The 27,536-nt window shown below is 32.8% G+C and overlaps 1 protein-coding gene across 3 annotated transcripts in view; it reads left to right on the top strand.

Moving 5' to 3' along the window:
* The first annotated feature begins 7,839 nt into the window (after positions 1-7,839).
* Positions 7,840-27,536, top strand: part of LOC143082712 (very-long-chain 3-oxoacyl-CoA reductase-B-like) — a 51,852-nt gene continuing 32,155 nt past the window's right edge. For all 3 annotated transcript variants that reach the window (XM_076258535.1, XM_076258534.1, XM_076258533.1), the window contains exons 1-4: positions 7,840-8,054; positions 9,801-9,847; positions 17,694-17,769; positions 18,549-18,659. In XM_076258535.1, the coding sequence (XP_076114650.1) occupies positions 7,871-8,054; positions 9,801-9,847; positions 17,694-17,769; positions 18,549-18,659 (418 nt within the window). In that variant the 5' untranslated portion in view covers positions 7,840-7,870. The remainder of the gene's footprint in view (positions 8,055-9,800; positions 9,848-17,693; positions 17,770-18,548; positions 18,660-27,536) is intronic.

The following is a 27,536-nucleotide window of genomic DNA, read 5'->3' as shown; positions in this document are numbered from 1 at the left end:
GGCTAGATTCAGTGACCTGAGTTCTCAAATAACACTACACTGACACAGAAAGAGGCTAGATTCAGTGACCTGAGTTCTCAAATAACACTACACTGACACAGAAAGAGGCTAGATTTAGTGACCTAAGTTCTCAAATAACACAGAATGAGGCTAGATTCAGTGACCTGAGTTATCAAATAACACTAGACTGACACAGAATGAGGCTAGATTCAGTGACCTGAGTTCTCAAATAACACTAGACTGACACAGAATGAGGCTAGATTCAGTGACCTGAGTTCTCAAATAACACTAGACTGACACAGAATGAGGCTAGATTCAGTGACCTGAGTTCTCAAATAACCAGCGTTTTTATTAAATGCATTGAAATGGATATGATACAAGAGACATATATGTCTTTTGTAATACTAAAAAAACCTTTAAAAAAACAAAGCAAAACTGATAAACATAAAACTAGTATTCCCTATTATTGTGATTCTTCATCGTGTAAATTTTTTGTGCAACAAAGAAACGGAAATGGTAACGACTCGCATGATAAATTATTTAACTTTTAAATGAAGTTTTAAGCCAAAACAATATGACGCAATATTTATAAATACCGGTATGACATCTGAACCAAGCGCTAGAGTCTTCTGTTCAATAACTTCAGATACTGATTGAGACCATTCATCAAATCAGGAATAATGTTTACATGTATATCATTGAAAAACAGGACTAGTTAAAATATTGTAAAATTCTTCCCCGGCGATGCGCTACCCCACTGAAGTATTGAAACATTGAATACCCTCCCCCCTTTTCCAGAAATGTATAACTCGTACTCCATCCCCTTAATTCATTACATTTCAGCAACAAATGATAACTCGTACTCCATCCCCTTAATTCATTACATTTTAGCAACCGTAAAATGACCGGTCCGTATAAGAACGTGCAGAATTATGACGTCATACCATTTTCGTTCTTATATTGTAATGCATGACCACTGTCCCAGATTAGGGGGAAGGTTGGGTTCCCGCTAAAATGTTTGACACCGCCGAATTCTGTATGTTTGTGCCCGTCCCAAGTCAGGAGTCTGTAATTCACCGGTTGTCGTTTTAACGGTTGGTGTATTATATTTTTTTCGTTCATTTTTGTACATAGATTACTAGTAGGCCGTTAGTTTTTCTCGTTTGAATTGTTTTACATTAGTCATTTCGGGGCCTTTTATATCTGACTATGCAGTATGAGCTTTGCTCATTGTTGAAGGCCGTACGACGGCCTATAGTTGTTAATTTCTTTTTTTTATTTTACATGATAGTGTTAGTTGCTTTGTCTGACTGAGCATGAGAACAAACTCTTTGTGGGTACGTGAATTTTCTTCTTCTTCTTTGTGGTCTTCTGCTTCTTCTTCTTCTTCTTCTTCTTCTTCTTCTTCTTCTTCTTCTTCTTCTTCTTCTTCTTCTTCTTCTTCTTCTTCTGCTTCAGCTTCTGTTTCTTCTTCTTTTCTTCTTCTTCTTCTTCTGCTTCAGCTTCAGCTTCAGCTTCAGCTTCTGTTTCTTCTTCTTCTTCTTCTTCTGCTTCTGCTTCTGCTTCTGCTTCTGCTTCTGTTTCTGCTTCTGTTGCTGCTTCTTCTTCTTCTTCTTCTTCTTCTCCTTCTTCTTCTTCTTCTTCTTCTTCTTCTTCTTCTTCTTCTTCTTCTTTTTCTTCTTCTTCTTCTGCTTCTGCTTCTGTTGCTGCTTCTTCTTCTTCTTCTTCTTCTTCTTCTTCTTCTTCTGCTTCAGCTTCTGTTTCTTCTTCTTCTTCTTCTTCTTCTTCTTCTTCTTCTGCTTCAGCTTCAGCTTCAGCTTCTGTTTCTTCTTCTTCTTCTGCTTCTGCTTCTGCTTCTGCTTCTGCTTCTGTTGCTGCTTCTTCTTCTTCTTCTTCTTCTTCTTCTTCTGCTTCAGCTTCTGTTTCTTCTTCTTTTCTTCTTCTTCTTCTTCTGCTTCAGCTTCAGCTTCAGCTTCAGCTTCTGTTTCTTCTTCTTCTTCTTCTTCTTCTTCTTCTTCTGCTTCTGCTTCTGCTTCTGCTTCTGTTTCTGCTTCTGTTGCTGCTTCTTCTTCTTCTTCTTCTTCTTCTCCTTCTTCTTCTTCTTCTTCTTCTTCTTCTTCTTCTTCTTCTTCTTCTTCTTCTTCTTCTTCTTTTTCTTCTTCTTCTTCTGCTTCTGCTTCTGTTGCTGCTTCTTCTTCTTCTTCTTCTTCTTCTTCTTCTTCTTCTTCTTCTTCTGCTTCAGCTTCTGTTTCTTCTTCTTCTTCTTCTTCTTCTTCTTCTTCTGCTTCAGCTTCAGCTTCAGCTTCAGCTTCTGTTTCTTCTTCTTCTTCTGCTTCTGCTTCTGCTTCTGCTTCTGCTTCTGTTGCTGCTTCTTCTTCTTCTTCTTCTTCTTCTTCTTCTTCTTCTTCTTCTTCTTCTTCTTCTTCTTCTTCTTCTGCTTCTGCTTCTGCTTCTGCTTCTGTTGCTGCTTCTTCTTCTTCTTCTTCTTCTTCTTCTTCTTCTTCTTCTTCTTCTTCTTCTTCTTCTTCTTCTTCTTCCATCCCAACAACAAAAAGACACGATGTACAGATCTGAGCGATCTGAGAGTACTCGCAGTTACAACAAATGGAAGTGTTTAACGACCTTGACTGGCTATACAGCCCTCGCACGGTCGCCTCGGTGCCCGAAGGCGATTGATGAGAGTTTAAATATTTTCTGCCGTGGGTCAGGAACCGGTAGTAGAGGACGCCAAATGGAGGCCGCCATTTTGGTTTTGGTGAGTTGATTTTTCTTTGTTTACTATTTTGTTGTTATTTCTTCACTAACGGCTGCTTTCAGGGCACAGGCACTTGTAACATTAAGGTATATAGGAAAATTTTTTTTCTGAGACAAGTGCCTGTGATGTTGATGTACTCTTATTGACCTTTTACTGTCTCTGCTATGACTAGGTTTATACGATGTGTGTATTCACGGTTCTGTGGCAAAACTCGTAGATGGCTTGTTGAAAGGTAAATTGTTATTTGCACTTCGGTATCATGTTAACCACGCCTCTAGGGCACACCTTGCCAGGTGTGACTGTCTATTCGGATCAGTGGATTATAAAACAAGGGAGCATTTAATACACACATTTAAAATACATATTCAAGTTGGTGACAAATTGAAAATAGATCGCCGTGGAATTATTTAATTATATTTGGTGCTATTATTTATTTGAATTCAAATAAATTAATTTACTAAGAAATAAACAATTTTCGGTTGGGAAACTTAATTCATGTGTCAGAATGAAATGATATACACCTCTTGTCCTTGATTTATGTCTCATAAAAAAGGGGAAATTAGAAATAGCTTTACCAAAGCATTTTGATTGTCTTTATTAGGCAAAAAAATGTACGAGAATACTTACATTTAGACTTTTGAGACCCATGTATTTATTAATATCTGAAACTATTTGAAGATAACTCTACCGAAGCGGAATATAATACGTACAAATAAAGAAAAACTACTGTTGTTTTTTAATCTTTGCACATTAATGATTAATTATTGTTATCAATAATATTGTTCAGTACCTAAAATATGTCTACCGCTTGGCATTAAATCTCGGTGTGGTAGGAAACGATAATTACATATAGATTATATTATTTGGATGAGGATTTGAGCTAGTCTATAAAAACACATTAATTAGTTAACATACATTCGAGACCAAATACAGTTGTTGTAATAAAACTTTTATTTTAGTCATGCATAACTGATATTGACGAAATTAGAATAATAATATAGTTCGTCCCTACATCGTTGTTCTTGAAACAATCATTATTAGTATACATGTAAGTTTACTGACGTATATATATAAGCGCCATTGAGGATGAGCTCCAGAGAAAGCAGACTAGTAGCGTTTCGTTAGTTTGTTTGTTGGGAAAGGAGAGGAAATGCAACCAGTTGTACAGATAACTTGAACGACAGAATAACCATACAAGCATATATAGTCAACACAACCAGAAAGAGTTCCAATCGTTGGACGGGGAATATGAAGGCTTCCAAGAATGAACAAGTGACATGTCTAACTCTGAACAGTTAGAAAACGGACTATCGACATCGACCGCTTGTTCTTGATATTTGAAACTGCATGCATATATACGTATACGTTTATGATAGTGATGAGTTCTTGCGTCTGACAAAAACTAAATTCCTTCAATCATGGTTATATCTTGCCATACGTTTATATTGGTTCGTTAGGGGATTACTCAAAATCGTTATTTAAACATCCTGTTTGTGAGATGTAGATTCATTTCAATACCGAAATTTCGTCTATATATTAAGATTCACAAGTTATAACACGGAGAAGCTCTGAAGGTACATCATCCCATTTTGTTTGGGTGTGAACCATCGATGTTAACAGCAATATTAAAGAATAAGATGATGATGGTAGAAAGAACTATGGGCGTCATGTGGCAAATATTACATGCATATCGGACCATGAGTTGTCATTCAATCTGTATGAAAAGATTTCCAATACAACCATATTATTGAGAAGGAATGTTTACATGCTATACTCTCGTACTAGTATTACAGGGTTCTTGTGGCGTTCACCTTAGACACACATCTTTTTAACGATGTTTAAAAAAAAAGACAGAACCAATTTAATGTCATATTTTCCTATTTTTTTAATATAACTAAAAGTCTTTTATCTGACAAGAATACCCCTATTTAGCGGACAAGCAATGTATTTTTATAATTAGTGTCCGTCCAGTGGCATATATAACAATTGTGATGACGAATTCCTTCCTTTGTTCGAGAACAATCTTATTGAAATATAAATCTGTAATTTTAATATGTCCACAACTTCGATGAACCAAAGCAAGTTATACATCAACCTGTATTTAAATCAAATTGGTTCTCTTCTTCTTCTTCTTTTGGTATACAATAGTCTATCGACATTCGATGATTACATACTGTTGGCATACGTGGACTAGTCTATTTACAAAACTTTTACCCCAATTTATTCAAAATATATATTTTTTTCTTATGTTCAATATGTATACATGTATATATCTTAAATTGCGCTATAGTTCCGTAACTTTCTACCCAGTCGTATAAACGAATCGTCGACAAGTGCGTTCATTTTTTAAATCAATATTTCTGGTATGTTCCACTCTGTCCTTCACTATTGGCAACGAGTATATATTACATTTTCCCAAATTCACCCTTGGAAAAAATATTTAAATAGATTTTAATTTCATCAAATCTTATTTTTTGGGGTATTATTTATATTTTTATGAATAATATTCTTTACACCAGAAATGTTATTTATAAACAAGCGTATGAGTTTAGTAATGACAAGTAAGACAGACTTGTATATTATACATCTGATAGTTCAAAATGGAAAGTTATAAGTTATCGGCCGTGTACACTGATCAATACCTGCAGAAGTGAAACGATGCATGAACTTGCAAGCCCGACAGGAAATCGCTTGAATACCTGGACGTGTCACCTCACACCCCTCACAATACCTTTGGAAGTAATGCCTTTAGTCATGCTGGTGATCAGATGAGGGAAGATTAGAATTTATTTGAAAAAAGTTTATTACTTTAAAAGAATTATGAACAAATTAGATTTTCGAAAACAATTTTCACGGAACACTTATTTATGATTTCAACTTTGACTTTTTACCTAATTCCAATATTAACAGTTTAAAAACAACAGACCATGGTAATTTAAAAAGAAATAAGAATATTTTCCGTATCAAGTTAGTTAGTCGGATAAAACAACCGTACGAGTGACAAGATATCGACACGCAATTACGACTACATCGGTTACTGTCGTTTTGTTCCTTTGTGGTTTATAGACATATCGTTGTTATTAATCGAGAAAGAAGACAAAATGGCCGAACGCAGAGAATTGATACTCTAAATTTAAAATCGATGGTGATCGCTTATCTAGCGGAATAAAACTTTAATATCTATGAATTTGAGCATTTTTATACAGAATGAACATAATATCAATTTTTGATTTTTTTGCGAAGTTTCCCTTTAATCTAATATTTTAAGAAAAATCCAGGCATTCAATAAATTGATATAAAGTTAAACTTGTGTAAAAAAAAGTTATTGTATACATTTCAACATAGACATATACTAGTATACAATTGCCTCTGATTTCAACGACATTGTATACACGACAATATTTGTCGACAGAGTTATCGGTCCTGAATGTGACTGATATAGTTGGGTATGACAACTAACAACTAGTAAAAATCATACATCTAAGACTAAATTATCAATCAGTACACATCCAACATCCAATACGGGATTTAGTATAAAGGCGTCATAAACAGTCAGAGAAAAACATGACCTTATGCAATAATGTCAAGATACAGGTATCGACAGATTGTAAATCCATGAATGTGCATATATATATTTAACAATGATATTTAGAAATTTTATTGCTTTTAATTTTATACTGATAACAAAATCAAAGAATTTTCTATAGGGGGTGTTTTCTATCAGGTTCGCAATTTAAATTAAGGCAGTGTCTGCGCGTACCCGCATGTGGGTACGAATAGTCAAATTGCCGTTCTAGGCTGCGCGTACCCACATCTGGTTTTATAATAAAATGCCGTCGGATCGTGAATGAAACGTGAAATATATACGGAATTTGTTGCAATAAGTGAATAAATTGATTAAAACTACTCAGAATTTTCATAAATATACACATATATATTTCATACAATTGTATATAAGAATTTATAGAAGCCGCAGAGAAAAGAAAGAAGAACCGGGAGCACAAAAATTAAAGAAGATTTAAAGTACAACAGAATAAATTTTTCCTGCATTCATGGTAGGAAGCAATTCCAAACAAATTCGACAAGAAAAAGGCCTAATACAAGGTATTTGTTTTAAATTGTAGTTTTTAATCGAATTTGCCACGCGTTTCATTTAAGTTTTTTTTATAATGTCGATTACTTATAGTTTTTGTATTGTAAATCGTTCGTGATATTAAGGATAAGTCTAATTTCAGTACTTTCCAAATGGAATGTCCTTTCCACATTAAACTTGGCGTAACTAAAGATGGACAAAACCTTAATTAGTTACATCAGAGACATGTATTTATATGTCTCTGGTTACATGAATCTTTTATAATTGGTTTAAATTGATATCATTACTTGCTTCTTTAATTTTTATAAACTCAAGCTTAAATTTTAGAATTTTTATATATTTTAAAATTTCAGTTTCTGTTTTACATTTTACTAAAAGATTATTTTAAGATATCATATGGGTATTTTTTTAAATTATTAAAATTTTATTCTTAAAATTTTCATTTAAATTTTATAATAGTATTAATTTCTATCATGTTTTCTTTTACAGGGAATGTACAGTTTCATTTTCCATCATTGTGCATTTAATTTTTGCAATGTTTATTATGTATCATTATTTAATAAATACAATTTGAAAATATTATTTTTCATACTCTTCACTCGTTCTACACGAAATCCCTATATTATCGATAATTTCCGTATATATTTCACGTTTCAGTCCCGATCCGATGGCATTTTAATAGAAAATCGGATGTGGGTACGCGCAGCCAAGACTGGCAATATGACTATTCGTACCCGCATGCGGGTACGCGCAGACACTGCCTTAAATTAAATGGAAAAATGCTTGGTGTGCCAGACGCACGCTCAATTTGTATATTCAAGTCTCAGCAGTTGCGCTCGAATAAAAACTGTTTGAAGAACAATGTGCCAAATAGCACACAAAGCGAGATAACTCTAAATTTTTATCAGTGTTTACCTTGGACACACGATTTTGATCACTGAAGTGTTTAAAAACATACGATAAATTACCGTTCTACATAAAAATCTTACACATCACATGATTCACTTGCCGGTAGTCTCAACATGGCGTCTAATGTCCAAAGTTTCCTTGGGAATTATTCAGACCTTTTTGCAGTAGCAGGAGTGGTGTCTGTTTCATACATCGCACTTAAACTCGCCCTGTCAATTTTTAATGGCATCAAAGTCTTTCTGTTAGCAAAACCGCTTGGTTTAACTAAGAATTTTAAGAAATGTGGACAGTGGGCTGGTAGGTGCAACTTGTCTTATGAAAAAATATAGACTTGTAGTAATAAGTTTATTTAGAGTCGGAATAGTATCTGGCAAATTTTAACTTTTAAAAGCTATGATGTGAGGGGTCGATTTGCATGTAAAACAACTGTCTATTGTTGAAGCCTGCATATTGTATGTAAACCTCTAAAAGTCAATGAAGTCAATGTTGTCATGGTTGTCTCACATGTCTTTTGGTAACAGGTTTCATAGGGGGGGTGTGATCCTGATCCCAAAATCCAGCGATTGAAAACATGAAATCCCGAGTCCCTGAATTAAAAAAAAAATTAAATCCCAACATCCCGAAATTCGATAAAACAAATCCAGGATCCCGAAAGGGTCAATCCCAAAATCCAGAGCTTTAAAACACCCGATCCCGACGTCTCTTAAAAAGGTCCTCCCCACCCCCCTCTTTCATCATTTGATGTGGATCCATTTGAGGTCGTTATGGTCCAAAATTCATATTTAACAGTTTTGAATTTACTGTCAAACAACTTTTGAACTGAAAGAATTGGGCTGGGTTGACTCCCATCATGCCCATATGTACATATTCATTAACCCATACTGTAGAGTCCTTCTGCCTTAGTTTTTTTTTTCTATATTAAAGTTTAATAAACTTGTTCAGATATCAATATAGAAAATATCAACATATTAAAAGAAAATATATATTTGGCTTCTTTGATCTCAAGTTTGTTTTGACCAAATTTTCTATATGGAATTTGATTATCATTTGTTTTATATTAAATATCTTTGTATTCATCATGGGTCTCAGCGTGAGGCGGGATTGCTGATTTTTTGTAAACGTGACATGTGAATGTCAAATTATTGTGCCGTGAAAAACATGAAAAAGGGAAATGAAGACTAGCATGACTAGCAGGCCACGGGAAATTACAAAAAAAATAAGAATTCCTTACGTTCACAGTGTAAGCAGGATCTAGGAATCTGGCAAAACAGTAAGCGGGAACCGAGATCAGAACCCCCAATGAGACCCCCTTCATCTACATTTCATAGCACAAATCAAATGAGAATGAATAGTAATTATCCAGTAGCAGCAATGCAACATAAATATCATCCGAAATTTTCCGAAATTTTTTTCATAATATATAATATATATTTTTCAATAAGACAACAAAATAAAAGTAAAGATCAGGGTGAAGGGACCTACATGTAGGGTGAACAGGTATCACAGCTAGTGAACAGGAATCTGGGTGAATTGGCCCTGATTGTAAAACCACATCTCCTTATTTTTTTACATTGTACTTTTTATGCCCCTATTACCATAGTAGAGAGGCATTATGTTTTCTTGTCTGCGCGTCTGTTTGTTCGTTTGTCCCTCTATTCGTTCTTAGTCCGTCTGTTTGTCCGTCCGTTCGTTCTTTCGTCTGTCTGTCCCACTTCAGGTTAAAGTTTTTGGTCAAGGTAGTTTTTGATGAAGTTGAAGTTCAATCAACTTGAAACTTGGTATGCATGTTCCCTATGATATGATCTTTCTAATTTTAATGCCAAATTAGAGTTTTTACCCCAATTTCACGGTCCACTTAACTTAGAAAATGTTAGTGGGAGTGGGGCATCCGTGTACTACATCTTGTAAAGATCAAAGAGAAAAAACAATAGATCAAAGGAAAATGCTGCCAAATATGCATGAAAATGCGTGAGACTTGGCAGCACTGCTCTTGATAATGTGGAATAAAACATAGATATAAAAACATCATTTCTTTTTTGACAGTGGTTACTGGTGCTACAGATGGCATTGGAAAAGGATACACACACCAAGTAAGTTCTCCTTTCTAAGTTATTACATTTAGTTATTGACTATTCAATAAGTATACATCTTTTAGTTTGTTTGTGTTGTAGAATTGTTGCTCTTTTCATAGCATCTCTTAGCTTGTAATCATATATACCATTGTATACTGTTTCAGGTCTTAAGGTTCATGTGGACCCTATGGCTAAAATGGCCGTATTTTCACCTCAAAATTTAATCTGAGTACAGGCAAACCTGTGCATTTTGAGAAGTTTTAAGGCATAGCATGCCCTAGATAAATAGAATTCAAATGCATTGTATAATTTAGAAAATTCATAACTTAACTGAATTTTACCGTACACTTTTTTTCGTCCCTGCAGAAGATGATAAAATAAACAAACAGTTGAGTTTACCTTGATATGGTCCACTCAGGTACACAGTTTAAATAACCAACTATTGTCAGGTATCTATTGTCCATCTCATGTCCATGTAAAAAAAACCCAGCTCACTTCAATAATTACCTGTGGGGAAGTTCTCAAACCTGTTTCCCAACTTAGTTTATTTTGGCACCTTCTGGAGGAATGAAAAAAAGTGCACAGCAAAATCCTGGTAAGTTTTTATTTTTCTAAAACACAAAACATATTTGAAATTTATTTATCTAGGGCATGCTATGCCTGAAAATTTTTACAGATGCACAGGTTTGTCTGTACTCGGAGTAAATTTTGAGGTGAAAATACAGCCATTTTAGCCATAAGGTCCACATGAAACTAAGCATGTTAAGTAAGTCATATAAACATGATAAAAGAAAAATACAGTAGCTGTTTTTCCTGCTTAAGGTAGATGGGGTGTCTAAATTATAATCCATAGAATTTTTTAATAATTTGCCAAAATGTAGTTTATATCCTGCTTGTTTAAGAACATTAATGAAAAGAATGGGTCACCGGACTTATCTTCACACTACAGGTTGTGCAATATTGTCAAATTTTGGATAGATTGTGCATGGAAAACCCAATTTTCGGTCATAAAACTAAAACTACACCATAGAGATTTGAGATAAAATATGTGAAGATAGCTCCAATATTATTCTTTCTGACAAGAAGAAGAAAAAATGGGGTCACCAGACTTGTTTTCTTGCTACATAATAAAATGGGTAAATTCCTAACACATTCTATTGTAAAAGTAACACTATCTGAATTATCTGCCCTTGCATTTGAGTTGTCTCCCCTTATTTGGCAAAGTTGGTAAAAAATGAATCAAGCAAAAGTTTGTTTTTTTTGGTAAAATACAATCATAAATATGATAAAACATGGCATATTCTATGTTATAATGAAAAATCTTACTCATGAATTACCTACTAATTTCAAAATTTGCACATTTTATCAAAAATCTAGACCTTGTTTTCTGGTATTTCAAAATCCAAAATGGAGTAAGACACCCTATCTACCTTAATAAACAGAAAAAAAGGTCCATGAACTGCTTAACTCCATCTGACTTACTGTCCTTAGTCTTTCCATGATATTTTGGGTAGAAACTTGTACATACAAAAAATTTGCGTTGGCTTCTTTGCAGCTTTAAAATGTTGAGTTGTAGTGTGTAAGAAATTTTTACAACTGTAATCATGGTAGTACAGCTTCTTTTTGTTTGCTGATAGTTAGTAAATTTACGACACTCATAGCTCAAGAAAAATGTTATTGAAAATTTTCTAGGCTGCTGATGGAAGGGATGGATCCATTATTAAATTTGGACTACAGCTTGATAATATTGAGTTGTAGGCTGTAAGATATTTCTGCAATGAAGCTCCTACTATAATGACTATACCTGTTTGCCATTATTTGTAATTTTACAACCCATTGTTGAACAAGGAAATATTTTTGGCTTCATTGAAAGGAAATTATTAATTGTTCATGTTTCCTCAATCAATTGCTAGAAGCTGAGGCTTAAATTAAAATATTGTTTGTTTGCAGTTTACCGACCGACCCTTGAAAATCCTCCCGACTGTGAAAATTTTATTGCTTTAATTGCCGCGATCCGGAACTTTGGGTCCTTTCCGGAAATGATTTAAAGTCTGGGTCAATTATGCATTTCAAGTTCGGTTTTTCTTAGCTTCCCGTCAAGCGTTCATGTGACCATTTAATGATAAAGCACATGGAAATTGTTTAGGGAAAACGGTACTATTTATTCTGCCATAGGCGACAATCTTAACATTTTCTAAATTTACAACTTTTTAAGATAAAAACCTGGATAAAACAGTTATATGTTGTGTTAGTACTTTATTATTGTGTTTTAAAAATTAAAGCCAAATAGTATCATGACCAACTTCCAACGGAGCTTGTTTATGTTATCCATGCCCACCGTCATTTTGCACCAAATTTATGAAATTTTGCAAGTCTTTTCAAATAATTCTCTAGAAAATATTTCAATAGGTTTCAAAATTTATGTTGTAAATATACACACTGCAGTTATTCATAGATAAATAAAAAATATATTGTACCCTTACATCCAATCACAGCGCTCCTAATTTGACTTCCTTCACCTGCCTTGGGTACACAAAAGGCCAACCTAATGCTGGGAATATTAAATACTACCGTTTTCCCTATACTGTGACATAAAGATATAAAGAATTCTTATGACATTATGATTGCGATACTGGGCTATTGTGAAAACTTTGGCTATAATAAATACTTGTATGTTCCCAGTACTTAAAGAAACATAGATCATTTTATGTCCCCACCCCCACATGCTGGTTTGCCTCATTCTCTACTTCTTTCAGAAAAGCCTAAATAAACAACCTGTATCCAATCATATCTTATCTTATTCAAAAAGAATGATAAATAGTTCCATTTAAACAGATAAAATGGACAGTTCCATTCAATTTGTATTCATTTTATCAAAAATTTACAACAAATCCACAAATTCAAGATTTTTCATACTAATCTCCATTCCATGCTTTAGTATATGCCATATTGTGGTTAAAAATTTCAGAGCTTGTTATAAAATCTACTATTCTGTCTTGAGATGATGAAAACAAAGATATTAGACACTTTAAACATTAAATATGCAAAATACTCAGCTGTAAAGTTGCATTTGTTGCCTGTATTAATCAATGAAAAAGCTGAATTATGTCCCTTGGGAGTATTAATTTCCACCAAAAGTCCATTCAAACAGTAGGAAATGAAAAATTATTTATGTCTGATATAATAAAAGAAAGAAACTACAAAATGAAGCACTTTTGAAATATTTGCTGCATGAATTATCAAGAATGTGAACAATTCTTTACACAGGAGAGCATAAATTCTATGTAAATTTAGCCTCAAGTGGGCCTCTTTTTTTCTTAGATGAACAATTCTAACACTGAAAATGCTTCCAATGTGACCAAATATTGCCTAATTCCATAAACAGTACAAACTTAACCAGACAATTTCCCATTTTAATAGATTATGTTTACAGAAATACCCAAGTGATACATTTAGGGAATTACGCAGCAAAAAAGGCAAACATTTCAGTAAAAAATATTTGTCGCGACTTGAATTCTGGTGTTTCCAATTGAAAAAATCATTGCGAAAGGTGAAATCAAATACAAAAGAACTATAATATGGTGCATTTTACACAATATAGTTAGTATTGACATCCTAGAATAAAGTTTTATATCATTACCAATCAATTTGACCTATCATGATGACTCAGCACTTTCCTCAACACAGTATTGTTCTCAGTGAAAAATTTCTATTCTTTGTGATAAAAATCAAATGTACTAATCAAAAGCTTCAAAATAGTATAAAAGAATTGAAGTCTAAGTGACTTTGATTTCCCTTGCTATCTTCAGTATAGGGAAAACGGTACTATTTATTCTGCCATAGGCGACAATCTTAACATTTTCTAAATTTACAACTTTTTAAGATAAAAACCTGGATAAAACAGTTATATGTTGTGTTAGTACTTTATTATTGTGTTTTAAAAATTAAAGCCAAATAGTATCATGACCAACTTCCAACGGAGCTTGTTTATGTTATCCATGCCCACCGTCATTTTGCACCAAATTTATGAAATTTTGCAAGTCTTTTCAAAAAAATTTATGTTGTAAATATACACACTGCAGTTATTCATAGATAAATAAAAAATATATTGTACCCTTACATCCAATCACAGCGCTCCTAATTTGACTTCCTTCACCTGCCTTGGGTACACAAAAGGCCAACCTAATGCTGGGAATATTAAATACTACCATTTTCCCTTTACAGGTATCCATGAAGTCACGGAGGAGTACTTTACGCTGTCGTCTCGTGTCAATTTTAAGACAAATAACAAACAAAAAAGTTTATTAGTAAACTGTTTATACAGATTCAGGCACATGTAATGATGTGTGATGATATCATTGACGATGATGCAGCGGATATTCATAACTGACACGATAACCATTCTGTCTCAAACAAATCGGGTACAGAATCTGTGGAGCCTGACTTTATGGAACCAATTTCAGTGGTTAAATAATTCGACAGCAGCTTGAAGTATGGCATATTTTCTACAAATCGTTGTGAAGACGACAAAGATGAAACCACTCCTCCGTGACTTAAATCTTCATGGATATCTGTTAGTCCTATAATATAAGACTCTGCAGGTTCATATCATTTACATTCAACGTTATTTATCGGATATTTTTTTTTACTATTAATGTTGAACCGCAGATTCAACATTGATAGTAAAAAAAAATATCCGATAAAAAATGTTGAATGTAAATGATATGAACCTGCAGAGTCTTGTATTATAGGACTAGGATATCTGTACGCCTGTACGGAGAAATGGGCTCATTTGAAATGTTAATGGATATAGATCATGCCAAGTCAATAAGAAGCAACCCTAACTACACAAAGATGTAGAGAAAATGAATGGTTAGCTTGAAAAATAAATATACTCTCTCTATATTAAATCTATCTTTGATTGCAATGAGTATGCTCCTTTAGGATAAGGGGGGCTGCCCCACTCATTGCAATTATTCTCTTTCTTACAATATTAAATATACCCAAACTGTGTGGCCTGTGTGAATTCAATTAAAACATGTCCTTAGGAGCTATGCTGCCAATTTTTTTTATGCATTAAAAACATTTCAGTACAGACCATTTACTTTTAATGGGGTGCTATGGATTTCACCCCAAACTTTAGATTTCTTTGGTTTTCATTAAAGCCTGGCAAAAATATAACCTTATCACATATAATTAAATATTGTTAGAAATATGAAAACAGTCGAATGTCTTAATACTTTTTAGCTCACCTGGCCTAAAAGGCCAAGTGAGCTTTTCTCATCACTTGGCGTCCGTCGTCGTCGTTAACTTTTACAAAACTCTTCTCCTCTGAAACTACTGGGCCAAATTAAACCAAACTTGGCCACAATCATCATTGGGGTATCTAGTTTAAAAAATGTGTCCGGTGGCCCGGCCAACCAACCAAGATGGCCGCCATGGCTAAAAATAGAACATAGGGTTAAAATGCAGTTTTTGGCTTATAACTCAAAAACCAAAGCATTTAGAGCAAATCTGACAGGAAGTTAAATTGTTGATCAGGGCATGATGTATCTGCCCTGGAATTTTCAGATGAATCGGACATTTCGTTGTTGGGTTGCTGTCCCTGAAATGTTAACTTTAAGGAAATTTTGCTGTTTTTGGTTATTATCTTGAATATTATTATAGATAGAGATAAACTGTAAACAGCAATAATGTTCAGCAAAGTAAGATCTACAAATAAGTCAACATGACCGAAATGGTCAGTTGACCACTTTAGGAGTTATTGCCCTTTATAGTCAATTTTTAACCATTTTTCATAAATCTTAGTAATCTTTTAGAAAAATCTTCTCCTCTGAAACTACTGGGCCAAATTTAACCAAACTTGACCACAATCATCATTGGGGTATCTAGTTTAAAAAATGTGTCCGGTGACCCGGCCAACCAACCAAGATGGCCGCCATGGCTAAAAATAGAACATAGGGTTAAAATGCAGTTTTTGGCTTATAACTCAAAAACCAAAGCATTTAGAGCAAATCTGACAGGAAGTTAAATTGTTGATCAGGTCACGATGTATCTGCCCTGGAATTTTCAGATGAATCGGACATTTCGTTGTTGGGTTGCTGTCCCTGAAATGTTAACTTTAAGGAAATTTTGCTGTTTTTGGTTATTATCTTGAATATTATTATAGATAGAGATAAACTGTAAACAGCAATAATGTTCAGCAAAGTAAGATCTACAAATAAGTCAACATGACCAAAATGGTCAGTTGACCACTTTAGGAGTTATTGCCCTTTATAGTCAATTTTTAACCATTTTTCATAAATCTTAGTAATCTTTTAGAAAAATCTTCTCCTCTGAAACTACTGGGCCAAATTTAACCAAACTTAGCCATAATCATCATTGGGGTATCTAGTTAAAAAAATGTGTCCGGTAACTCGGCCAACAAACCAAGATGGCCGCCATGGCTAAAAATAGAACATGGGGGTAAAATGCAGTTTTTGGCTTATAACTCAAAAACCAAAGCATTAAGAGCAAATCTGACAGGAAGTAAAATTGTTGATCAGGTCACGATCTATCTGCCCTGGAATTTTCAGATGAATCGGATAATTGGTTGTTAGGTTGCTGCCCCTGAATTGGTAATTTTGAGGAAATTTTGCTGTTTTTTTGTTATTATCTTGAATATTATTATAGATAGAGATAAACTGTAAACACCAATAATGGACAGCAAAGTAAGAACTAAAAATAAGTCAGTATGACAAAAATAGTCAATTGACCCCCTAAGAAGTTATTGCCCTTCATAGTCAATTTTTAACAATTTTCTTAAAATTTGAAGATTTTCAATAACATTTTCCACAGAAAGTACTGTTATAGATAGAGATAATTGTAAGCAGCAAGAATGTTTAGTAAAGTAAGATCTACAAACACATCACCATCACCAAAACACAATTTTGTCATGAATCCATCTGTGTCCATTGTTTAATATTCACATAGACCAAGGTGAGCGACACAGGCTCTTTAGAGCCTCTAGTTTTTCAAGTTGCCTTTTTTTCAATTGAGGAAGATTCAATGGTTATTTTTTTTTTTATTAAAAATACACTCTTTAACACATTGTCTTATAAATCTTTAATATCTACATTTTTCTGATGAAAATACTCTACTCATGAAAATATTCTAGTCAAGAAGCATACATGTCTGAATATATTTCTTGAAAACAGTTCTAGTCATAATGACATTCCTTGTTTATAAGTGTTCCAGTATTTAATAATTATACCATATTTTATGTCATAAATTGGGTAATGACACTATGTTAAAGTTTCAGTTTTGGTTAAAAAGTTTTTTATCTGAAAATGCCTGTTCATTTGATGTTGGTTTTCAGCATGTCCAGTGTTTGTTGTTTTAAAATGTTTTTTTTTTTTCTTCACAAGAAACTTGGTTTAGTGTAACTGCTTGTTTAAACTGTATTTTGGCTGATAAAATAAAATATTTTTCCTACCTACCGACCCTTCAGTCTGAAGGTACAGTCGGAAAACTGCAAACAAACATATTTTTAAGGTTGGCCTGATGCAGGTCCAGACACTTGATATAGGAAGTAGGAAATTATTAAGATTACGTGTTCAAATCTTATACTAGTATTATAAGTAGCTTGAAATGATTGAAGCATATGATCATATCACAAGAATACTTCAACAAAGAATTTGTTGTTATATTCAAAATGTCATGTACAAAAAGTTTTTTAAAATTAGCACAGGACCAATAGGAGATTTCTCATAAAATTTTTTTGGTTTTGTTGATTTTTTTAAAATTTTGTGATACATTTCACTCAAAAAAGGGATCCAATTTCAACATACATGTATGGTTATGGAATACATTTTAATGTTCACAGCTGGCCAAGAAAGGAATGGACATTATTTTGATAAGCAGGACAAAGTCAAAGCTAGAAGATTGTGCCAAAGAAATAGGTACATCTATTTTAAGATAATTACAAAGATGGTCCTAGAGAAATAGAATGATCATTTTGAACCTGTATCCTGGAGCAAAGTCCAAGTTATATATTAAAGGATTAAAAAAAAATAATATCTTAAGATCAAAGAACATGAAGCATAGGAAGTATTGAACACACATTCAACAGAATCCTTTATATATATATGGTTTTTGTAGAAAAACAGATTTTCAATCAATATTGTAGAAAAGTGATTTTTAACTTATTAGTTGACTAAACAAAATGAATATCAATATCAATGTTTCACGAAACAAGGCTAATGAGAATGCAATGACTAAATCCCAAAAATTTATCAAAAGACATACATCAAACACCTACATATAAAAACCAAGGACTTATCAACACAAACCTCACTGAAAACCAGGATGATCTCATCATAAAGTTTAGCAGAACCCAGCTCCACATGAGGCATCTGTAACATAAACAGATGAGTAAAGGTTTTTTTTCTGCTCTTTGTGAACTGTGCTTTTCAATTTTCTATATTATACCATTCTTTTTGAAAATGCAATATTAGTGTCACAATGGTTTATACATGTATGAGCATTCAAACCAGATAAAAACACTCAGTTGATCAATTCACTCTTTGAATTCATTGAATAGGTGGTTACCAATTTGTTTAGACTAATTTGATATTTAGCAACGCCAAAGTTGAACAATTGATACAAATTTTGTTTCATACATAACTTATTGATATTAAATTTCTTAATCATTTCTGATTCTAATGTGCTTTTTTTTTAGAACAAAAGTTCAAAGTAAAAACCAAGATAATTGTAGCTGATTTTAGTGCTGGCTTACAAATATATGATGCAATAAGAAGTCAGTTAGCTGGACTTGACATTGGAGTTCTTGGTAAGGCTATTTGTCACTGGCAGAAAAACTAAATTTACTTTTATATAACTATAGGTGTAATACCACCATTGATTTTCCCCTATTAGTCTTTGTTAAATTGGCACTTTTAAAAAAAATGTACAGTATTTACCTTTATTTCAACCAAAGAAATACTTTGCAAGTTTAATCCTTTCCAGTGCTACAGTGAAAATTTCACACTATATTTCATTGCATATAAGAAAGTAACCATCACTGGAAGTAAACAACCCAATTTTTACACTGTTATTTACTGGTTACCTGCTTTGGTAACTATGTAACCTCAACTTTCCAAAATATTTTATAAGACCATCAAATTAAAAAGGAATAATGCTTTCAGACACTCAACATACATGTTTATGACTCAGAAAAATTTAAGTGCATTGAAATGCAGAGTTAATTTTCTACAACTGTCAAGTTCAAGGGAATATTTTTTTAGACCTACTTTCGTATACAACCGGATGTGACGTTCCAAGATTTGGTGGTATTACACCTATAAACTGCATTTTCTCTCCATTACTTTTAGGGTAAAGAACATTATATGTTTATCTAAACATGTTGAATGGGAGAAATGTGGTCATATTCTTGAATTTGACCACACAGTAAAAAAATATGCATGTAAATACATCAAGTTAATACAATCATAGCTATAGAACAGTAGAAAAAAAAACTTTATCACATGCCTTACTTGGTATATGACTCAGATTTATGACCTTGAAACCTGGTTGACTTTATGTGCTTGTCTAGATTGAGTAAGTTGAGTCCAATCCCCAGTCTTTTGAATTCATTGGTGTTTGTTGTATGTTAAAGCCTATTTTGGCAACAATTACAAAAAAATTGTTAGAGGTTTCTACACAATTTGTTAATTAAATTTGCAAGTATATCTAGGAAAAGTTTTTTTTTTTTGCGTGAATGATTTATTGAAGGTGATATACGAAAGATAGTGTCCTTTCATAATACCAATTGCTAAAATGTTTTATCAATTTGCAGTTTGAATTCACCTCTACAAACGGGTCGACTGATTAAGTATTCTAGCTCATGACCTAATTGAAAGGTTATTAGCATGAAGCAAATGAGGTGTATACAAATAACATGAATAATTCATCGCATCTAATTCCATTGACATTTTTTTAAATGAACAGTAAATTAAAGAATGATTGTGTTGTAAATTTCAGGAACAGTAACCTCCCCTTATACAGTATTGTAGAAATATTTGAGTTCTTTTAAAAAAAAAAACAGTTGTATAGTTGTAAATAAATGTGATTTTCAAACATAGATTATACATTGGATAGAATTTTTCATGCAGTATACACATGAAGATACATTTTTGGTATTTCAGAATTGTAGAATTACATTTTAAAAAAGTCAAGTGATACTGATGAAGGTTACTCCATTAATATTACTGATGAAGGTTATTTTTTATCTTTTGTGGAGTAGAGATGTTCAGTGACCTTTGGAATCATGATTGTTTGTTATAACTTTTTTGTTAATCAGTTTGCATTTTCAAACAAAACGATTATTGAGAATCTTTGACTGGAGTTAACTTTAATACCTTATGCTGTGTAATACTTTTTGTATGTTTTTTGTTTTAATGATTGCAAGCTTTATATATCAATGTTGCTGTATTTCTACAGATATGTAGAGAAGCAGTGGTGTTTGGTGTGTATTAATAGTTGTTTCTATCTTGTTCACTTGTTCAACATCTTACAAACTACTATAATTGGATTGTGAAAGGCTCTTGTCATTGAAGACACACCAGGGTTTATCTTGCATAAACATGCATGATATACAGTTTGTCTCATCAGTTCAACAAGTTTGCAAGGATAGAATACATGTTTGTTTACATTGAAAGGACTGTGCTTATTAATTTAGTTATAGTTTTGAAAATTTTAGGGAAAACTAAGATCTGCTAGGTCATACCCTTCATGACCAACTTTTATACTTGAAAAGGAAAACGTAAAGCTCTGTATCATTGCATTATTTGTTTTCTGTTTTCAAATATTATATAGTGTTAATGATTATTGTTGTTAGCATTGGAAGCAGGAAGAGATGGGGAGGGAAGCTTAGGTCATTGATGGAGAGCTATTTATCAACATCTTTGTTGATTGAAATAATTTAAAGAAGCATTCAACTAGCATAAATTTAAAGGATTGAAAATACCTGTAACTTTAACTAAGCAGATATAGGAAGATGTGGTATGAGTGCCATTGAGACAACTTTTCATCCAAGTCACAATTTATAAAAGTAAATTATTATATGTCAAGGTACTGTCTTCAACACGGAGCCAAGGCTCACAGGTGCGCTGAACAGCAACGTAAAAAAGGGCCCTAAAAATTATTAATGTGAAGCCATTCAAACAGGAAAACTAACAGTCTAATAAAGAAACACTTTAAAAGAAAAACATAAACAGACGACAATCACTTAACATAAGATTCCTAACTCAGGACAGATGCAAACAATTGCAGCGGGATGAAACGATTTTATATTTTTATGCCCCACCTACGATAGTAGAGGGGCATTATGTTTTCTGGTCTGTGCGTCCGTTCGTTCGTTCGTCCGTCCGTCTGTTCGTTCGTTCGTCTGTTCGTTCGTCCGTCTGTCCCGCTTCAGGTTAAAGTTTTTGGTCAAGGTAGTTTTTGATGAAGTTGAAGTCCAATCAACTTGACACTTAGTACACATGTTCCTTATGATATGATCTTTTTAATTTTAAAGCCAAATTAAACTTTTGACCCCAATTTCACGGTCCACTGAACATAGAAAATGAAAGTGCATGTTTCAGGTTAAAGTTTTTGGTCAAGGTAGTTTTTGATGAAGTTGAAGTCCAATCAACTTGAAACTTAGTACAAATGTTCCCTATGATATTGTCTTTCTAATTTTAATGCCTACTTATATTTTTTATCCAATTTCACGGTCCATTGAACATGGAAAATGATAGTGGGAGTGGGGCATCCGTGTACTTTGGACACATTCTTGTTCTCCATATTTTTATTTACCTGAAATATCTCAAGTGTGCTGTAACACCACTGTTTCAGGTTATGGGAGTGTTGCTTGCCAGCAAGTGTGTTTATCCCTGCCACATGCTGTAATTGCCTGTCCCAAGTCTAGAGCCAGTTATTCATTGGTTTTGTCGATTGTTTTTATCTATCATATTTTGTATTTTTTTTTATTATTGTTTTCTGTAAAAAGCAGGCATTAGTTTTCTTTTTTGAATTGTTTTATTGTTGGGCCTGCAACTTTTGTTGCAGAAAGCTAGACATAGGGATAGTGATCCGGCAGCTACGGCAGCGGCGTTAGCTAACTTCTTAAAAGCTTTATATTAAAGAAGGTGGAAGACCTGGATGCTTCATGTTACAAAGTTTCCGTCAGTCACATGTCCAATGTCCTTGACCTCATTTTCATGGTTCAGTGACTACTTGAAAAAAAAGTTAAGATTTTTTGTAATGTTAAATTCTCTCTTATTATAAGTAATAGGATAACTATATTTGGTATGTGCGTACCTTGCAAGGTCTTCATGCCTGTCAGACAGTTTTCCCTTTATCTCGACCTCTTTTCATGGATCAGTGAACAAGGTTAAGTTTTGGTGGTCAAGTCCATATGTCAGATTCTATAAGCAATAGGTCTAGTATATTCGGTGTATGGAAGGACTGTAAGGTGTACATGTCCAATTGGCAGGGGTCATCTGACCTCATTTTTGTGGTTCAGTAGTCAAAACTTTTGGTTTTTTTTTTTCTAATACAAATTGCAATAGGTCAACTATATTTGGTGTATGGAAATATTTTATGATCTATTTGTCAGTCGCGCAGGTTTTATTTGACCTTGACCTCAATTTCACAGTTCATTGCTCAGTGTTAAGTTTTTGTGTCTGGTCTGTTTTTCTTAAAAACTATAAGCAATGGGTCAACTATTTATTTGTTGTATGGAAGTCATGTTACTTGTACATGCCTGCCTGGCATGGTTCATCTGACATTGACCTCATTTTCATTGTTCATTGGTCAATGTTTACTTTTCTTGGTTAAGTTTATGTGACAGTTGTGATAAAGCTTTATATTTAGGACTATCAACTTAATATCAATGATATTGAAGGCGAGACATTTCAGCGTGTGCACTCTTGTATTTTGTTATGTGGGGAAATGTTGCTTTCTATGCGGTATTAGTTTTGCTCATTGTTGAATGTTGTATGTAGACCTATAGTTCTTGGCATATACATCATTTTGTTTTTGGTGGCTAGTTGTCCCATTAACAATAAATGTAACATCTTATTGTTTTTATAATTTAATTTCAATTGTAGTTATGAACAGGGTGAAAAACAGTGACTTTTAGTAAGGGGAACTTTTTTATCTAGTACCAAAGAGCCCCAACCCAATTAGATCTTTACCTACCTTTTGTGGATTATTGGCCTTGAAGCAAAAAAAGGTGAAGGTCACAGCACCTGTTAAAAGACTACAATTTCAGCAAATCTTTTATTTTTTTACATGAAAACCAAAATAAAGGTTACATGTATATGTCATTCTCCAGAAATTTCTTTTTTATGCCCCACCTACGATAGTAGAGGGGCATTATGTTTTCTGGTCTGTGCCTCCGTTCGTCCGTCCGTCCGTCCGTCTGTCCGTCTGTGCCTCTGTTCGTCTGTCCGCTTCAGGTTAAAGTTTTTGGTCAAGGTAGTTTTTGAAGAAGTTGAAGTCCAATCAACTTGAAACTTAGTACACTTGTTCCCCATGATATGATCTTTCTAATTTTAATGCCAAATTATAGTTTTGACCCCAATTTCATGGTCCACTGAACATAGAAAATGATAGTGCAAAGTTCAGGTTAAAGTTTTTGGTCAAGGTAGTTTTTGATGAAATTAAAGTTACATCAACTTGAAACTTAGAACACATGTTCCCTATGATATGATCTTTCTAATTTTAATTCCAAATTAAAGTTTTGACCCCAATTTCACGGTCCACTGAACATAGAAAATGATAGTGCGAGTGGGGCATTCGTGTACTATGGACACATTCTTGTTTTTTAAATATTAAATCAAATGTCAAAGGTTTTGCAATTAAATTGTTTTTAAAGGAAATTTACATGAAATCGTAAAAAAAAAATATATTTATTGGTAGGGAAAAAACATTATTATGAATTGAAAATAGACATTGAGTCTGCATTGACAGCATAATTCACATATATATCACATTATTTGTTTTGATTAATGCTTTCTCCTCAATGATTTATTGAGTTTTAATATCTACATACACTAAACAAATAGATTAACATCTCTGACTAGCCTTGGAACTCCTCAAATGTATAAGTTATTTTGATATCATAATCATTGATAACAGTAGTAAATGGCCCACTACAAGTAGAACATATGTCATCAAGTCTGTTTGTAAGTAAATAAGAAAGTGTAAATTATATAAATTTTGCTGTGCTCACACAATTGTATGTAAATAATTGCTTAGAATATATTTCCTAAAGATTTAGCCCTCTGCAGATCTATGTGTTTACTGAATTTAAGATATAATGATAGTAAAATGAGAAAAAAACAATTGTGAAAGTATGTTAGGTTGTTCATACCCATACAAAAATGAAAATAATGATTTTTTTACTACATTGCATGTTATATAATTGTAACAGTTTAGCTAGGATTGTTGTCACTTAGTAAAAAAAATATATTTCCCTTGGAAATATGACTTTGTATAGCAACATTCTTGTTTAACTATCTGTGCTAGAGTCTCCTTTTTAAATGAAGTATGTAGATGATTATCGAAAAAAAGATAACTTAATTTTTGGTAAAGTATTTTCAAAATTCCAAGAATTGTCTCCCCTGAACAGACAATTACTGTAGTAGTATGACATGTACACCAGAATGCATGTACTTCCTAGCTATTTTGTTCATGATTTAAGCCAGATGGATGATACAGGGTCAGTTTAACTTAAATCAAGATGTAAGGCATCAATAAAAGTACCAGTATTATTAATTCACATCAACATGATCAAGATGTACATGTGTAGGTGTTAGACTTCAATAATGGTCTATTATTTATGCTTATGTTCTTATTTACAGTAAGTTAAAACGAAATACTGATAATCACTTACGATAAACCTATTTTTGGTATCTTGTAAACCTTTTTTTGGTATCTTGTTATATTAACCTCTTTGCATTTAGTTTTTCAACAGTAAGAACAGAATATACAGTTTTGCTCTTTGCTTTACTTTGGTTATCATGCATTTATGAAGCTTGACCTATGCTGGACATTGCATTTCCATAAGAACGCTGGACAATACTTGAGGCATAATGATGTTTTCAAATTAACTGTATTTAATTTATGTAGATTTTTTTTAGTATACAATTATTATATTGTATGATGATGCCTTCATGCGTATCCGATAAGTCTTCTCTGTCATGCTATTTATGATGTCAATTATCACTGAACTTGTTCACATTTTTGTTTAGGGTCAGCTAAAGCACTCCTCTGGTTGTGGGATTTTCTTGCTGTGTTTATGAAGATCTATTGGTGGCCTTTGGCCGTTTTCTGCTCTTTGGTTGGGTTATTGTCTCTTTGACACATTCCCCATTCAAATTCTCAGTTTATTCAGCAAAATGAATTTTTAGATTTTTATTTACTTGTATGTTTCCAGAGTAGATATGCTTATGAAGAATAGCTTAAGATTACCCTTTGATATTTTGATATAAGTGTCTTTGACAAATAAAAAAACATTTACAGAAATTAATGCAATAATAAAAAAAAAATAGAATTCTGATATAGAATTTATTATCTAGATGGAGATTTTCATGAATAGCAATAATTACCTAGTAACCTCACATTTTGTCGATTCTTCAAAAATCTCAATAACAAATGCACCCAATGATATCTAAATTTATGGTATATTGTAGAAATCAGAGTATCATTGAAAATACTTACGAGTGATAAAACTGTCATTATCCTGACTAAGCAATGCATCTTTAAGGGAATATAATTGGATTAACCATATTACCAATGCCAAAGAATATCCCATGATGCTCTAGATTTATATCTGGCACACAAAAATTGAAGATCATTAATTGTAGGATTGGTTTAATTTCATTTTAATGACAGATCATATATCATGAATGAATTGGCTTTCATAGCTTGTATTTTCAATTAAATGAAGATTCTTGGTATAAAAGTTTTATTTTAGGGTGATTGAAAAAAGTTTTGTAATAAAATGTCTTAACTTTTAACCTAGATTTCTGTTTATCAGTTGCTTATATTTGGATATTTTATTTTAATTAAGATTTATTTGGATTTTGAAGAAAATAAAAAAAATTCCAAAATTCCAGAAGAGTTGGAACATGTGTTATTGGTTGATGACCTCTGAATTTGCCCTTTGTCCTTCAAAGTAATTTATTTATGGAATTTTGCATGTCCACTCTACCACATTTTTCTTGTTTGATATTGAAAGACCTGTTTAGGCTACTTATATTAAGGTTTGCCCCCCCCCCCCAAAAAAAAAGCTTGGGTCATGTCCTCCTATGATAAATGTGACTATTAATATCCCAATTCTAGATAGATATAGAAAAATGTGGTGTGAGTGCCAATGAGACAACTCTCCATCCAATAGATATAGGAAGATGTGGTGTGAGTGCCAATGAGACAACTCTCCATCCAAATAACAATTTATAAAAGTAAACCATTATAGGTCAATATAGAGCCTTGGCTCACACCGAACAAAAAGCTATAAATCTAACCCATAATTTATGAAGTGCTTGGTTCAGATCTTTCTACGTACTCCATCAGTGTTTTTGTCCCTGATTGACAATAATTTGCTCTAACCTTTACCATTATTAACTGTTCAATATCTTAAAACTGCCTATGAAAAAAAGAATTGTAGTTTGATTATGCTCAATGGAATAAAAGTTTTCCGCAATTGTCTGTAATCACCAAAATAAATGCATGCAATAATTTCTGAATTTACAGTATAGGAATGTTGAGTCCCCTAAAGTTTAAGTCAGCAAGGCTTTCACCAATAACTGTACTTGTGAACCGTCTCAACTGAAACATGATAAAACTATAAATCTTAAGAATCATGTTATTATTTATCAATAAAATTTCCAAGCAATGCAATTAAATATTTAGTGTAGGATTAATTGTTGTAATATATTAAGAAATCTGAAACTGTGGTTTATTTTGAAAAGAAATTTGTAATCCTTTAAGCCAGAAGTGTTCAATTTATGTGTCATATTAGAAGCAATATTCTTGATTAATTCTTAGAAAGCAAAGACGTAACGTTTCCTTAGCTCTCAGAATAAATGTTTTACTTTTATATCTTTGCACTGCTGTAATAAAACAATGGGTGAATGAACTGTTCTTGCTTTTAATATTGTATCACAATTTATATTAATCTTTGGAATATATAAAGTGGGTGGGTTCAAGGAATAATATATTTGTTTTCTAAACATAATGAATGGAAAACATGACTTTTTTTTTGTAAAAAAAGATGTTTTATGCTTGTGTTGAATTTCTTTATTCACATTAACATCCATGTGACAAACATCAGGACTCTTTAAGTCATATAATTCTTCAAATATTAAAATAAAAAGTTGAAGATGTTTTATGTACATGAATGGCTATATATATTTCACTATAAAACATTTGTATTGACTTTTTTGTAAACAATATTCTTATCTTGTCAAAATCTTCAGAAATATACTGTTATTGAATTTTTGTCTTCAAATTTATCATTTTCTTTTTAAGCCATACGTTGTCAATTTATTTAAGGAATGACTGTTATATTTTTTCTGTCTATGAAGAAATAACATAAAAAATGTGGTGCACACTGAATAACGCGCGTAGCGGGTTATTTAACAGTGTGCACCACATTTTTTATGTTATTTCGAAT

The sequence above is a fragment of the Mytilus galloprovincialis genome, chromosome 7, assembly GCF_965363235.1.
Source record: "Mytilus galloprovincialis chromosome 7, xbMytGall1.hap1.1, whole genome shotgun sequence".
NCBI lineage: Eukaryota > Metazoa > Mollusca > Bivalvia > Mytilida > Mytilidae > Mytilus > Mytilus galloprovincialis.
This window is presented reverse-complemented; position numbering and strand designations above follow the sequence as displayed.